The sequence below is a fragment of the Temnothorax nylanderi genome, unplaced genomic scaffold (assembly GCF_030848795.1).
Source record: "Temnothorax nylanderi isolate EJ_2023f unplaced genomic scaffold, tnyl_v1.0 TNYL_tig0054_pilon, whole genome shotgun sequence".
In the NCBI taxonomy this organism is placed as follows: domain Eukaryota; kingdom Metazoa; phylum Arthropoda; class Insecta; order Hymenoptera; family Formicidae; genus Temnothorax; species Temnothorax nylanderi.
The window spans coordinates 680,209-695,534 of NW_027249116.1; the positions used below are offsets into that span (position 1 = coordinate 680,209).

Consider the following 15,326-nt stretch of genomic DNA (forward strand, 5'->3'; position numbering starts at 1 on the left):
TGCACCGACCCTCTCTCGCCCTTTTTTTGTATCAGCACAATTTCCCGTCAATTCTTTCTTGTCTTACAGGGCAGTTGCTGAAATTAAATAGCTGTGATTTTGTAACGAATAGAGAGAATGAAATTAAAGAAACATTACTCTTTAAAGATCTGTCATTTTTATACATATAGCGCAAAAGAAAAAAATATATATATTTATAAACTTGTAAATATCAGGATAATGTTCAAATATTAAGAGAACAAGGTACCGGTAGAAATTAACAAGAAAAAAAGAAAATTAGCAAGAAAATTAGAAGTGTTTGCACGGATTATCAAGAAGCCGAGATCAATTCCCGTTTCCGTTTTCAATTCCCATCTTATATGCTCCTCGACGAGAAATAATCTCACGCGATACAACGTCATATTAATTATTAACATATCGCGTAAGTAGTTATTTATATCTACCTGCGCGATTTGCCTGAATACCTGATGACGGTCTTTCCTCACGCGCAGCGCGTACTCGCGCGTAATTTATATCACATGTCCTTTCGATAATTCTACCACCACCTATGATTCGCGAGATCGTAAACAAACAAGTCCCCGTTGCACACGTGTTGCAACAATTCCCGGCTTGCGATTGCAAACTGTGTCGTGCTTAAGTATCTCGGCACAAAACTCGTGCGGCGCGTTGGGACTTTCGGTTAATTTCGCAAACTTGAACGGTCGCGAAGAGAAATCTTGCGGGTGGACACCAATCGGCTTGTTTCTTCGATTTTTATTATTACCATTACCGATTTTTTCATGAAAACTCCTTTGTGCTCGAACTCATTGTCAGATATGCAGGATATCGCGAGGATTTCGCGTACAGAAACGTAAAAGTCGATTTTTTCAAAGTATTTCACCCCTCCTTCCTCCTCCTTAATGTGTTTAAAGAGCACTTATAGAAAAAATATGTGTCTCTTATTTTGATCTATGCTACACATATCTGAAGCTGATTAGAATCTGAGGGAAACAGTTGCTTGCGCGTGCTTCCTTGTTAGTGCAATAATATATCGGGGTGCCTTGGTGCACTCTCATAATTCTATTCGTGTAATTGCGTCCGCGATGATTTACGTGCGCGGCCATATCGGTTTACGGCCGCGGTCGTAATGTGGATCGGTGTAACATTATGCGAAGAATCGGGTGAACTTTCGCGCGGTACGTGCATAAATTGGTTCGGCAGCGGATAGAGCCAGCTCGGACTTTCCTGGAGAGCGCAATTTGCACCGAAATCCGTTATAATGCGTAAATTCATGTCGAAAATGATATCTTCAAATCCGATCCACCAAATGTAAACTTATCTCCGTGTCATCGATTTTATGTCACGCTGAATTTTCTCGTTTGCACAGTATGAAAGTTGCTCTTGTTGAGACTTTTCTGTAAAGAAAACTTAGAAATAGGATTTTTTTATTTTAGTAATGTACAGAATGTCTTGAGAAAAGAATAAACACGTGATATTAATCTTTTTTATTCAATCTAATGTTTAAATTTACATAAAACGATGAAGAGTTTGTAAAATTTCAAAAATGGGGAAGTTTGAAGATTGTCTCTTAGAAAATCTTCTCTCAAAATTTTCTGCTTTATGCGGCGATCATATTATCTGAAGTAAACAAAGTATAAAGTTACGAAACGTAAATTTAGAGCATGATCGATTCTTCCTAAGAGGTTTGCACGCCGATCGGTGTCGTGGTTGCTGGCTCCCAGCGCAAACACTTGGTGCCTGATCGACGGCATTCCTTAGCCGGACGTTGCTCGTAATATACATTTGCATTAATAATCGCATTTCAAACAGTTCACGGTAATGTTTTGTGCCATTTCGTTCGTGTCAAAAGAACTGTATTGCGAGAGCGTCTCATCGAAAAGCGTTTTAATCAATATCATTGCGAATTTATATTGTCTTAATTATTATACACTGTAATAATGTTAAATGCATGATCATTACATGACTTAACAATATATTCACGCGGACGACTTCGCAACGACCCGCGCGATCTTGACAGTCATTGATCCGCGCGCGGATGTCATCAACCAGGCAATCGTGACTGTTCGATAACGGGGCGACGAGATGCGACAATCCGATTTGTCTCGCTGCATCTCTGCGGCGCTGACGCGATTTTTCACGATTTCTTGTGACAGTTCTCTGGTCACGGTAACATCTGAAAGCGTCGTTCAGTTTCGCAAGAGCGAGCTATGTGCTATTGCGACGGCGCGGTGGGACTCGCGATTGCATTTGTTGCAGCCGCGGGATGCAACGTTCACGTATCTGACATATCGAAACGCGAGTGCTCTTCAGGGTGAGACGAATTGTCGCGAGACTGCATGGGTCGCGCGAATTATTCTTGTCGCGACTTCTGTTGGAATCGCGCGTCTCCTCTCTCTGATACGCCTGAAGCAAATGCGATGCATTGTTTCTCTCTTTCCCTCTTGCCTGCAGGGAAAGAGAAAAATAACAATTCAGAAAAATGTATGAATTATATATATTCTTGATTGTGCAGGATAACGCAAAATATATGGATTAATCAACGGTGAACGCGTCACAAAGACACCGTTGATAAATCTCAGATGCTTGACGCTCAACACATCCAGATTGATTTTTAAAATATTTATAGTTTATGAGTAGTTCGATAAAAATCCAGTCGTTGCCATAGCACTTGATTTAATTCCAAATGAAATAATTAAGATAATAGATAATTATTTTCATTGATCGAGCGTCGGAGTTTCCTGAAAGTCATTAGGCGGTGTTCAATCTTTAGAGGGCTGCAGAGTTCTTTTTTTGTCACGAAAAGTTAGCTCTAGAAAATAATATAAAAATTCTTAAGTACTGCATTTTATGTGAATTAAAAGAATATTTCCTTTTTATGATCAGAGACATTATAAAGTCTCTGCGACCCTCTAAAGATTAAAGTCGTTAAAACGCCGGCACGGAAAGTCGAAAACGCGGAGACCTCGGGTCTAGTTTTGCCGCAACGGAAAATTTCGTAGACAATCTTTCATGAGACACGCTGATTAATTGATCTTTACTAAGCGCGGGACCTACGTTCGTTACACGAGCGGTCTTATGAAATAATGCATAATTGACGCGATGCAGCGAGCGTTCATTAAGTCAACCCTTTTGTTTTCTTTTCCACGCAGCCATGAGGGGATGAGCACTGGAGCAGGAGATGGAGGTGGAGGCGGTGTCGGAGGTGTCCAGAGCAGCGGCGGTGGAAGGAACACCCCGCCGCATGGCTCGCCCACCCCCATGGATAAGGCGACCTTAAAAGTCCATCTTCCCAACGGTAAGTTATTCCTCCCCGAAATACCTCAAAGGACCCGTTGCGTTAGACGAGAAAATGAAGAGACCGGTTGACGAGAGACTCGCTTCTCGCTAAAACAAATAAAATCGTCTCGCCAATCAGGATATTATTATTCCTTTCTTATGTTCTCGAACATGTTTATTTCTCATTTGTAAATATTGTATCAGTCGAAGGATAATGATTGTATAAATTTCGCCAGCCTTTATTGATTAATTTCTCTTCTTGCAAGATGCATAAGAACGAATCTATAACCCGCTATAAATACCATAAAAACGAAATATGTGTGCCCTGAGAAGAGAAGAGACACACAGGTTTATCAATTCTATTGTTTGTTTCTCAATACGGTAATCCAGGTGGCTTCAACGTCGTCAAGTTCGGTGATGCAATCGACGTTAGAGGTATCATCTCTTTGGTAACTAGTCGATTAGCCGTTGGTACTAGACATTATCGAAATCTGTACGCGATGAGACTACATCATCCCGGATCCGGAGAGAGTTATTGGTTGCATCAGGATACAACGATGTATCAGGTATGTACGCGTATCCAGCATATCGATATATTCTGTTTCTCGCAATTTACTCGACGTATTCGTCTTAGGTGCAAGAAAAGTACGAGCGAAAGCATCCGCATTGCGAATGGAGGTACGAGCTTCGAGTGCGTTATCTTCCTCAGAACCTAAATGATCTCTACGAGAAGGATAAGGTCACGTTTTACTACTATTACGATCAGGTACGATAATATGTCAATCGACAATTAAGCGAGATGTTTAACGTTTCAAAAAGAAATTGCAAATTACATTTATCTATGCGCATTTAGGTGCGAAACGATTACCTGCTTGCAAATCACGCCACTCTGGATCAGGACGTTGCGGTTCAGCTCTGCTGCCTGGAGATTCGCTATTTTTTCAAGGACATGCCGCAAATTGCTCTGGACAAGAAGAGCAATCTGGAATATCTGGAACGTGAGGTAGAGTTTCTCGATGCGACAAATCTTGCCCGCGACAATAACTTGGATTTCACGGCAGTATAATAGTCTGCATATTCGCATTCATTCATCTCTCTCGCCGTACAAAATATACGAGTAGAATGTATCTCTTTCACAGGTCGGTCTACACAAATTCTTGCCGCGTTCGGTGCTGAACGGGATGAAGCCGAAGGCGCTCCGAAAATTGATACAGCAACACTTTAAAAAAGTCGCGGCGTTGTCTGAACTCGAGTGTATGTTTAAATTCTTCGATCTTCTACGGGCGCACTATCGATTCGACCAGGAGAGGTTTATATGCGCCTTAGGGGTAAGCATAGGGAAATCTAGCGTATATTTCTTATAAAGATAAAGCAGTTTTTAAGCGATAAAAATATGAAAAATACATGCCCTGCATACGTAGAATTTATGTTCACTTTTCGTATTTATTATACTCAATCGCACTTACAACTTTTATTCTATAACTTGCAGTCAAGCTGGTCAATACCTGTAGAACTAGTAATCGGACCGGACTTGGGTATATCTTATATGGCTCATCGAGGCGGAACAGTGGTACATTTTAACTATACATCTTTTATATTATATATATATTTTTCTAATATAATTTTATAGTAGCTTTTTAGAATAAAAATAAAATAACTGACTAATTTTTTAAAATAAAATTTTGATTATAGCCGACTAGGATGGCAGAATTTTCGCAAATACAATCGATTCAAACATTGGTGTCGGATTGCAAAGAACATGCGAAGGCGTGCATTAAATTGAGAGTCGCGGGTGCCGCGGAGACTCTCAGTATCACTTGTTCCAGTCTGGATCAAGCGGAAAGCCTCGCGGATTTGATTGATGGATATTGTAGACTGGTCACAGGCAGTAACACTTCATTGTGGAACAGAAAAGGTAAGAATAAAAATATTATTGTTGCTATTATGTGACAAAAATCTAATAAATTTTATCTTTGACTTCTTCAATACTATTTAAAAAAATATACTAATTATTTCTTTAACCTACTTTATAAAAACTTGTTCTATTAATATTAATAAAGTATATTAAGTCTCTCTTTATTCTGTATTCGCAAGCTGGATCATGGAAGAATTATCCCTGTCCATGCAAAGGTAAACAAACTAGAAAGGCGTCGTTTTATACAAGTTTTGAATATTTTGTGAGAATGATACTATTTTATTTATACGCGCGCAAAATGTGATTTTAATTATAGATGCACAACCGCCGAAATATAGGCAAGATGGTGCCAGCAGTCCAGCGGAAAAGAACGCCGGTAAAACTGGAACTATTTTGTCTGAAGATTATGCGGAGATCGTCGACGAAGAAGGAGATTATTCGACACCAGCTACTCGAGACTATGAGATAGTCCGAAATCAAGTAGAATTAGGTGAAATCATAGGGGAGGGTCAATTTGGTAACGTCCATAAAGGATCATACAAAGGAAGAGATGGTCAAACCATCGCTGTTGCCGTCAAGACTTGCAAGGTCGATGCGGATCTTGCCACTGCCGAGAAATTCCTCGAAGAAGCCTATATTATGCAGCAGTTTGAGCATCCGCATATTATCAGATTGATCGGAGTCTGTTCAGAGGCGCCGATTTGGCTCGTCATGGAATTAGCCAGACTCGGAGAAATGCGCGCTTATCTACAATCTAATAAACACCGTCTGGATCTTGCCACACTTCTACTGTATACCTTCCAATTGAGCACTGCCCTCTCGTATCTCGAAAGCAAGAAATTCGTGCATAGAGATATCGCTGCAAGAAATGTGCTGGTTTCATCACATAGTTGCGTCAAGTTGGCGGATTTCGGCCTTAGTAGATGGGTAGAAGATCAGAGTTATTATACTGCGAGCAAGTGTAAGCTGCCAATTAAATGGATGGCGCCGGAAAGCATAAACTTTCGAAGATTTACGACTTCATCCGATGTTTGGATGTTCGGTTGGTGTTTTTAAGGCTAAACTCGTTTTAAGAAAAATCATTCTTCTCTTAAAAGGACGCTAATGAATTGATCGTTGTTCTAGGTGTATGTATGTGGGAAATTTTAATGTTAGGCGTAAAACCATTCCAAGGCGTGAAGAATAACGAAGTGATACGCAAGCTGGAAAACGGAGAGAGACTTGCGCTTCCCAGCCACTGTCCACCGCGATTATATTCTCTAATGTCTCAGTGTTGGAGCTACGAACCTAGCAAGAGACCGACGTTTAAAGAGATTAGAGAAACTTTACAGTGAGTATTTAAAACATTTGTAAAATGTATAAACCTTTTTTTCTAAATTATATTACATGCTTTTTTAAATCATTATAGCGAGATTTTGCTAGAAGAGAAACATCAGCAGCAGGAGACGATGAGACGAGAGAACAGAAGGGTACAAGCCATGTCCTGGGGTATGTAAGAAATTGTCTATAATAACGATGTGGTTCAATTTTATAACAAAACGCATACGTGTGCATTCGATATCGAATCGACATCTATAAAATAATCGGTCTTATAGGTGCAGACGATGTTCCGCCACCAAAACCGTCACGGCAACCGCAAAATACGACGGAGCAGTCGCAATTATCCGCGGCACCGGTATCCACGTACATCGTGGCGCAAAGTCCCGAGGTTCTCGCGCAACTTCTCAAGGACAACCAAGCTAGAGGGGTATGTCCCTCCGTGTACACGACACCCGCGTCTCCCTTCAACACCCTGGCGGTGCAATTTCAGGACGAGGATCAAGTCCTGACCACCGCCGTTGTGTCCGACTTACCCTTCTTCGATTCCGCGCTTTCCGAACCGCCGTCCATCACTACGCACGACACGACCCAATCGGGTGATTCCACCCTGTCCGACACCAACCTCGACTCCCTCGATTCCTCAGACACTCCCCTCATGTCGAGCCTGAGCATTTCAGACACGGCAGTGCAGACGCAGTCGCCCGCCGCCAACCGAAAGCAGCAGAAGGTTAAAGAGATGCAAAACTTGTATGCGGTTAGCTCGAAGGTGGTCGGTAGCATCACGGGGGACCTGTATTCCCCCGTGCAGAAATTCTCCGCGTCCAGCGCCGTTCCGCCGCCACCCGCGGCCGCGTCAGTCGTGTCAGCCGCGGTCGCGGGCAACACCTGTGGCGAGATATACGGACCGGTCACTAGTTTCACCCAGAGCTCAGCTATCGTTGGTAATCTCAGTCAAAGCGCTAGCTTAGGTGGTAATTATGGTGAGAATCCTGGGAACTTCGGTCCTAGTAGTTTGGGCAGCAGTGTTATAATACCGAATAGTAGTAGCCAGACACAGTTCGCCGCGAGTGGTTCGCATGCTCTCAGTCAATCCATTAATTACGGTAACTTTGCTGCTAACAACACGAGCCAAATATTTGGTGGTGGTGGCGGTCAATCTACAAGTCAGAATGTTAGCGTGCAGAGTGCTGGCGGTAATAGTAGCGGCGGAGGTGGTGGTAGTAGTGGCGTTGTTTACTCTCGTAATATTAGTTCGGCGAATGTAGGTAGTACCGTATCGAATGCGGAATGTTTGTACGGTCCGGTACTCAAGTTCCGCGCCCAAAACGCCCAACCGCAATTAGCCGTAGTCGCGACTGCGACCGCAGTCGCGACTGAGTTAAAACCCGTTGGCACAGCAGCTGGAAATTACGGTCAAGCTGGAAGAAGCAATCTCGTAGCGCAAAATCTACAATCGCAGCCGATATATCCGCAGAACTATCCGCACCAGCAGATCTATTCGAATATCGCTCAGCCAGGACAGCAGCCTATGTATCTGCTGCAAATGCAACACGTGCAGAATATCACGCGGCAGAGTGCCGTTCCTCAGGCCGTGTCCTATGCGGCAATACAGCACTCGAACCAACAGTCTCAGTTGACCGGCGCCAATCCCATTTACACGGCCCACGCTACATCCGTGTCGGTGGTCCAAGCTCAGAAGGTGCACATGCCAAATTATGTTCACCAAGCTCAGCCCGGGATTAGCGGCCAGCCAGGGACTTGTCAAGCAACCGGTGCGAATCAATCGGCGAGCATTGGGATGATGCAAGCTTCCTCTGTTCCGTCACACTTTGTTATGTCGTCTTCAGCGACTCAGCAGAATATCCATTCGATTCCATCCGCCTACATAGTAGACCAACAGCAACCGAGTTCCCTTGGTTCGATTGATTATACTCCAGTATACGTTAGCAATGTAATGACGGGCATGACCGGTGCGCATCAGCAACACGTAGCTCAACCTCAGATGGCTAGCGGAGTCGCGAAAGCGGCAAATATATCGCAAATCGCGACGGGCCTCGCCAAGATCACCACCTTCGTGACACCACAAAAGCAGGACGAGCAGTTGACGAGCTCGACCGACGGCACTCTCTCTGGCTCTCTGATCTCTTCCGCTGTCAGCGACAGCACCGTGTCGTCTAGCAGCTCGATGACAGAGGAGGCACAACAAGATCAGGTTTGACCATGCCTCCTAGGAATGTGACAAATGCATCTTCTATATATATGCCACGCCACGTCTTGTTTTGGTTTTTTATCTGGTCCGCAACACTTTTCCGCATCACTCTACACCTCGGTTACAAGTTGGATGTATATTTATATTACGCGCTTCTCTGGTGTATGCAATATACGTACGCACTGGCTCACAAACGGATCTTCTACTTTGTTGCAATGCGATCGGAGAGACTTATTTTTTTAGCGGAAATCTTAATTTGCCGTTCAGTAGGCTAATAATTTTTGCATGAAGAATGGATGTCACTGATGAATTGCTACCAGTAATTATTTAAACTGCATGTAGCGAGTACGCGAATGCACTACCTCTATTTTATATCTCGAAAAATATGCGTCTCTTTAATTGTTCCTGTATATACGTGTATATTATCGAGAAACGATTGTAACATAAATCGTTACGAGAAATCATCCCATATTTTATAACATTAGAAAAGAACCTATAAATGTTGGATGAAAACAGGTCACATTTCTAACGTAATATCATTTTTATTGTTCTAGAGAAACGTACATTCGCAACTGTTCGACAGTCTGACTGACAATTTCAATAGTGGGATTGATGATGAACAAAAGCTACTGGAGCAACGGTTGTTGGAACAACAACGACAGTCTGAAGAGGATAGCCGCTGGCTCGCAAGAGAAGAGGTATATGTTAAAAGACTTCACCGTTAATTGAAATTATCTAAATCTTTATTTTCCTCATTATGACAGAAACGTTTATCGATTGCTACGAGCGGTGATGAAAGTGCTAGTCCCCCGGTTCCACGATCAGTTACTCAATCACCGAGCCACGAACCGCATTCTGCCAATACTGGCTCTCTTGGCTCGGATAAGAGTTCCGATAAAGTAATTGTAGTAAAGGTGAGCCACCGCGCAATGATTTTATCAATGCAAATCACCCGTTGCAACGTAAATATTTATAAATTTTTTTGCAGAAAATGGAACCTACACCTACTGCAGATTTAGACAGAACTAACGATAAAGTATACGACTGCACGACAAGCGTCGTTCGTGCAGTTATGTCATTATCGCAAGGTAAGAATGTACTAATCGAAACAAAATACATAACAGCTAATTGACATTGTCGAAAAATCATATACTGTAGTACATTGTCATGCAAGAAAAAAAAAATGAATTGCAGGTGTTCAACAGAGCAAGGCTGATCAGTATTTAGAACTAGTACGTAGAGTAGGTATCGAATTAAGAGCATTACTATCATCTGTGGATGTTCTGGTAGAAATATTGCCAATATCCGCGCATCGCGAAGTAGAAATGGCGCATAAAGTATTAAGTAAAGATATGGCAGAGCTAGTGACAGCAATGAAATTGGCGCAAAATTACAGTGCCACTACGTTGGACGCTGAATATCGAAAGTAATTATTATTTTATGATTATTAGTAGATTAATACGGGAGACATTGAAAATAATTGATTAACATTACGAGTTTCTTTTTAGGGGAATGCTTTCTGCAGCTCATATCTTAGCCATGGACGCGAAGAATCTCTTAGATGTAATCGATTCCATCCGTATTCGTTATCCATATGTGGACAGTCAGATTTGCCAAAGGCAGAGCGATGCTGTGAACAGAACGCGCGAATCTACACCCGAGAATCGCATTCGTTCAAGTCAGTCAGGCGAGCAGTTGTTGAGGAGAAGTCAGTCGACCGAACGACAAGGAACGACCTTCAGACAAAGCCAAAGTGGTGATTTGTTACATAGAATGGGTCAGTCTGTAGATCGATCCTCACCGGTAAGTTAAATATCTCATTGAGATTATTATAACTTCTCAAAATAACAATGATAGAATAAATGCGATTGAAATATCTACTGTTCAGGGAAGTCAGTCCGACCTTAATTCCGGCAGCAGTTTAGAAAGAAGACATAATATAGTAACTAATAGCCTTGAACGTAACTCAACAGCGAGGAGACAAATGGCCACTAACAGTTTAGAGAGAAAAAGACCTTCATTGACGTGTAACGCAGGGCCTATGAATAATTCTGTTAATTTGCTGCCTATGGTGCCAGTCACTTGTAATTTGGTTCAGACTGTGAGTCCCGTCATACATCCGAGTCAGTCGGTTACAACAGGCGTTACTCAGACGGTATTTACGGCTAACAGTAAAACTACAAGTGAGACTTCGATAAATGACAGCTAACAATGAGGTGCCTTGAACTAAGGTAAATCATGAAAATATGTGTTTCTCGCATAAATGAGAGGATTATTTAAACGACTATCAAATGGATTGATTCCAGGTCTACTTCGGATCATTGCTTAGCATGTATATAAATAGATGATATACTACCAAGTTACCCGTGTGTACACATCTACACTTCAATACTTTAACAACGGGAGATCTAGTATTTGTGCTTTTTAGCTCTTTTTAACATTTAAATATGCAGACGTTTTATCTAAGCGTACTTATAGATAGGACAGTATTCATTAGTTGTAATAGTAGAATAGGAAGTTTATCACTAGAGAATTTAAGTCACAGCTATAATGAAATCACAACTCCAAAGGATTTAGGATTATCGTTACTATTTGTTATATTATACAATGACGGGATGTACGAGGTGATGCAAAGTTACGTTTTACTATAAAGATAGGAATGTCATTTATTAAATTTAACATGAACATTATTAAATGAGGTAAAGGTCTCAAATTTATTCACACCGTTTCATCATATTTATTCTAGCATCGCACATTCGCGCTTGCAAAATTTCTTGATTTTATCTGCGTCATCTCGTATAATCAATTTATAATGTATACATACATACAAACAAACGTATCTCAGAGGTATGTACGTATATATTTAAACGGATAATATTTTCTCTCTTCGAACAATACTGCGCGAGAATATAATTTCCTGTAGGATATAATCGATGTTGTTTTTAACGCAAGTTCGTAATTTCATAGTCTATTTCCTACCTAGGAATATTATGGGCAGTAATTATAATGTAAAAAGAGGGACTGAATGTGTGTTATTTCTATAATAATTATTTAATGGTTTATATTAGTTTGCGACGTTTATATACGAAATGTTTTATAAAAAGCAAGAACCATATTTCAGCGAGGCAGTTCCTACAAGATATTTTTAGGAAGTTCCATTTTTGCATAAGTATACCATTAATAGTTCATCAATGCAATACGCAGCGATGTATTCATACTTACGATGCATTTACAAAATCCGCGATCGAATACTTTATAGATAAAAAAAAAGTATTCCATTTTTACGCATGTGCTTTTTGTATTCCTGGGGAAATTCGTCTGGGGAATATCTGTGAGAAATGTTCTTAGTATTCTGACACATTATAATTGTTGTACTGATGCATCTTATCCGTATATTGTTACAATTGGCATGAACGTGAAATATTTGTAGTTTGCGAGTTGTAAATTTGATATTTTAAATGGTATGTGGCTTTAAAGATTCATGTGCCAAGATGTGCTTATACGCTCAAAAGAAACGAATACTATGTTTGTGTGTTGTAAGTTTCCTGTCAAAGAAGCTGCTATCCCAGGAATCAGGAAATAATGAATATTTATAATTATTGATGGTGCTGTTTTATTTGCGAATACATCAAATACTTCTTTTATTTAAATATATTAAAAACATATGTAACACTATACATGAAAAAAAAGACAATGTGTATTAAGTAAATCAACATCAATTTGGCCATTATGTATTATAATGCAATGCTATACATATATTTTATTATAAGAATCTTTTTTATCATTTGCAAATATTAAATTAAAAATTATTTACTGTTGTGAGAATCTTTTCTTTATTTTTCTCCTTTTTTTATTGCATTATTTTACAAAAAGTAGTAAAAGCATTTTTAATAAATTTCTTCGATATTTTTTAATTGTATAAAATTATTTATGTATATGATTTGTATATTTTTACGAGATTTTCCAGCATCATTTATAAGTAAATTTATATTCCTTCTTCTCTTCGCACAACACGTATTTATATAAGTTTTATTATTTGACACACGTAACAAATACTGATGAGGTAAATATCGAATTTAAGAATGATTATCTATGATTATTCATATTCAATCCAATATACTTTTCTGAAGCATATTATATTCAACTGTAATTACTAATAACGTCAGATATTAAAGAGAAAGTTGGTAAAATGCTTTTGTAATAAAATTTTATAGTCAATGGGATAACAAGAGTTTATGGCCAATAAAATTGATAAATTATCGTCTAATCTAAAATTATTGTCTTTTGATGAATGAGTGAGATGAATAATAATACATTCGCTGATAATATCGCTGTTACATCAGTGAGGTAATAAATGAACAAATTAAATTATATAATCTTATTTCTTAAAAATATTTATAAATTGTGCAAATGTGTAACTATATATATGATCACGAGCTAAATAAATTACGCGTATCATTTTAACATTATAAACAATTTTGAAATATTGTTCCGACATTAATATAATTAATCAATAACACATGTATCAGTATTTATTGTAAGACAATTGAATGCATACCACAAATGTAGTCAGTATATCACTTGCCATGTTTTGACCCGTAATATTTTATCCCATTTTTTGTCGAACATCTAGCATATTTTGTTAAAAGTGCATTAACATTCATTGCACCTTTTGTAAAACGCCTAAAAGAAACGATTATATAAGATTTAAAATAATAACAATATGTACTCTTTTTCACTTACATAATATAAGGTGTTATCTCTTCAACAGTCCATTTAGCTTTAATTTGAAAAAGTTCATTAAGTCTGTCGTGAATGTTGTTCGGTAAGTCTGCCTCCGGACAAGACACAATTTCTTTTTGCATTTTTGAAGTATTGTACGTTACAAGGGCCAATCCATATAAATACTCTTTCTTTACCTGCATTTCTGAAACAGAAATTTTAAGTTCAAGAAAAGACTTTATCATATAAATTGCAATTACGATTTCAAGCTTATTAATTCCGTACTTTCAGGAATTCCAATGCTCCATGTTTCCATGAATTCTTTGTATTCAGTGACAGGAGAGGCAGCAAGAAGAACCTTTGCTATCATTGCGCAGCATTTTTTTTCGTTATACCTTTTCAAGAATCAATTATATTTAAAAAATGTAAATTATTTTTGTCACAAAATTTTCCCATTAATCACTATATATATAAAATATAGTAATAGTGTACATACGTGTACAATGGACTGCCATCATCCTTTGTCTTTGTGCTTACTTCTGTATATCTTTTGAATATAATATCGAACACTGGCTCATGAATAAGCTCCTTTAAACATTCGTACGTACTCTCTTTATCTACTTGATCGAGTTCCCAAGACTGTTCTCCAAAATAATCCAACATAAAATTCAAGCTCCTTGCTTCTATGTCAAATGATATAAGGCGCAAATAACCTTAATACAAAAAATTTCAAGTTAAACGATATCATTTGTACGAATAAAATAAGATCTGATATAATACGATAAAAAAATATTTTTATTACATACCATCTAGGTCGGCTATTAAGAAATCTGACAAAGCTTGTTTTAACTCGTAATCACTGGCTTGTAACTCATTTTGTAATCTTTCCCAACTGTATAACGCCTTCTGATCTATTGTAGATTCATATTCCAATCCATTGAAGGATGACGAATCAAGCAGAGTGGACAAACTTGACAGATCAGGTTTGGTTTCTTTCACCTTAAACACAAGAGATTATAATCATGTATTTTCTGCAATTCAATATTTTAGATATAATTCAGATATAAGATAATTACTACAAGTACCTCATAGTACGAGTTAAATATTTTCTTTACGTTACGTTTCTCTACAGTTCTCTCAGTTACTTTCCCGACACCTGTTGCTTTGCCTAGCTTCAAGTTTGGAACCAACAACCACGAGTTGGATATCTCTGCCTCTCTGATCTCGTAGGTCCGAGTTTGCGTGCACAGCGCAGCATTGTCGTGTTTGTTACCACGAAATGATATTCTAGCGTCACAAAATTATTTACAATCACTTTATTCTGCAGAATAACAATTGCAATGTTAACGTTCAAGAGAACTCTCAAGGATCTACTTTACGAAACGATAATAATTGAAAGGGAGATTGTGAAAGAACTTACGCGTCTCCTTCGTTTAGTGCTCCCAATATGTGCTCGTCTACCTCCAGCAATATCAAATCGTCGATCTGATGATCTTGCATGGGATACAAACATTGCGTCAGGGCGTTTAAATCGGACTCTTTAATTGAAGCTAATTCCAAAATCTCGCTAACATTCTCCTTCGTGCGGACGTTCCTTGACAGGAAGATAGAGAGAACGATTGTAAAGTTATAATATCAAGAAAATATAGAAAATTCAAGATAATTTCTGTTAAATAATAAATTACCCTTTGTCAGCAGATTCCATATCGACTTTATTCTCAGTCTTCTTTAATTTCTCCGTTGAATATCTGTCTAAAAAAATCCTTGTAATTTCCTAGTAATTTCTTACTAATACCTAGTAATTTACTACATCTGTATTCTACACGCGATCCAAATCGTGTGATCGCGCCGTGGGCCGTGGGTCGCTCGTTTCATCCGAGTCCA

At 39.0% G+C, this 15,326-nt stretch overlaps 2 protein-coding genes across 10 annotated transcripts in view; one reads left to right on the plus strand and one right to left on the minus strand.

Annotated features, from left to right (window-relative positions):
* Positions 1 to 12,323, plus strand: part of Fak (protein tyrosine kinase 2 Fak) — a 46,894-nt gene extending 34,571 nt beyond the window's left edge. For 6 of the 9 annotated variants that reach the window (XM_071706820.1, XM_071706813.1, XM_071706814.1 and 3 more), the window contains 19 exons: positions 3,150 to 3,295; positions 3,667 to 3,842; positions 3,911 to 4,042; positions 4,130 to 4,279; positions 4,416 to 4,604; positions 4,766 to 4,846; positions 4,969 to 5,191; positions 5,371 to 5,406; positions 5,508 to 6,233; positions 6,317 to 6,521; positions 6,600 to 6,679; positions 6,787 to 8,723; positions 9,275 to 9,418; positions 9,485 to 9,634; positions 9,709 to 9,808; positions 9,915 to 10,146; positions 10,229 to 10,523; positions 10,609 to 10,951; positions 11,027 to 12,323. In XM_071706820.1, the coding sequence (XP_071562921.1) occupies positions 3,160 to 3,295; positions 3,667 to 3,842; positions 3,911 to 4,042; positions 4,130 to 4,279; positions 4,416 to 4,604; positions 4,766 to 4,846; positions 4,969 to 5,191; positions 5,371 to 5,406; positions 5,508 to 6,233; positions 6,317 to 6,521; positions 6,600 to 6,679; positions 6,787 to 8,723; positions 9,275 to 9,418; positions 9,485 to 9,634; positions 9,709 to 9,808; positions 9,915 to 10,146; positions 10,229 to 10,523; positions 10,609 to 10,929 (5,313 nt within the window). In that variant the 5' untranslated portion in view covers positions 3,150 to 3,159 and the 3' untranslated portion in view covers positions 10,930 to 10,951; positions 11,027 to 12,323. Of the gene's footprint in view, positions 1 to 3,149; positions 3,296 to 3,666; positions 3,843 to 3,910; positions 4,043 to 4,129; positions 4,280 to 4,415; positions 4,605 to 4,765; positions 4,847 to 4,968; positions 5,192 to 5,370; positions 5,407 to 5,507; positions 6,234 to 6,316; positions 6,522 to 6,599; positions 6,680 to 6,786; positions 8,724 to 9,274; positions 9,419 to 9,484; positions 9,635 to 9,708; positions 9,809 to 9,914; positions 10,147 to 10,228; positions 10,524 to 10,608 lie in introns of all 9 variants that reach the window. The other 3 variants (XM_071706821.1, XM_071706816.1, XM_071706817.1) reach the window with 3 other exon arrangements.
* Positions 12,324 to 13,083: 760 nt separating this feature from the next.
* Positions 13,084 to 15,322, minus strand: LOC139772861 (sister chromatid cohesion protein DCC1). The gene is made up of 8 exons (XM_071706834.1): positions 15,128 to 15,322; positions 14,863 to 15,036; positions 14,528 to 14,729; positions 14,249 to 14,441; positions 13,939 to 14,155; positions 13,728 to 13,837; positions 13,464 to 13,647; positions 13,084 to 13,403 (listed from the first exon to the last, which is right to left on the minus strand). The coding sequence occupies exons 1-8, from the start codon at positions 15,145 to 15,147 to the stop codon at positions 13,298 to 13,300; spliced, it is 1,206 nt and encodes a 401-aa protein (XP_071562935.1). The 5' UTR covers positions 15,148 to 15,322; the 3' UTR covers positions 13,084 to 13,297.
* Between the last annotated feature and the right edge of the window lie 4 nt (positions 15,323 to 15,326).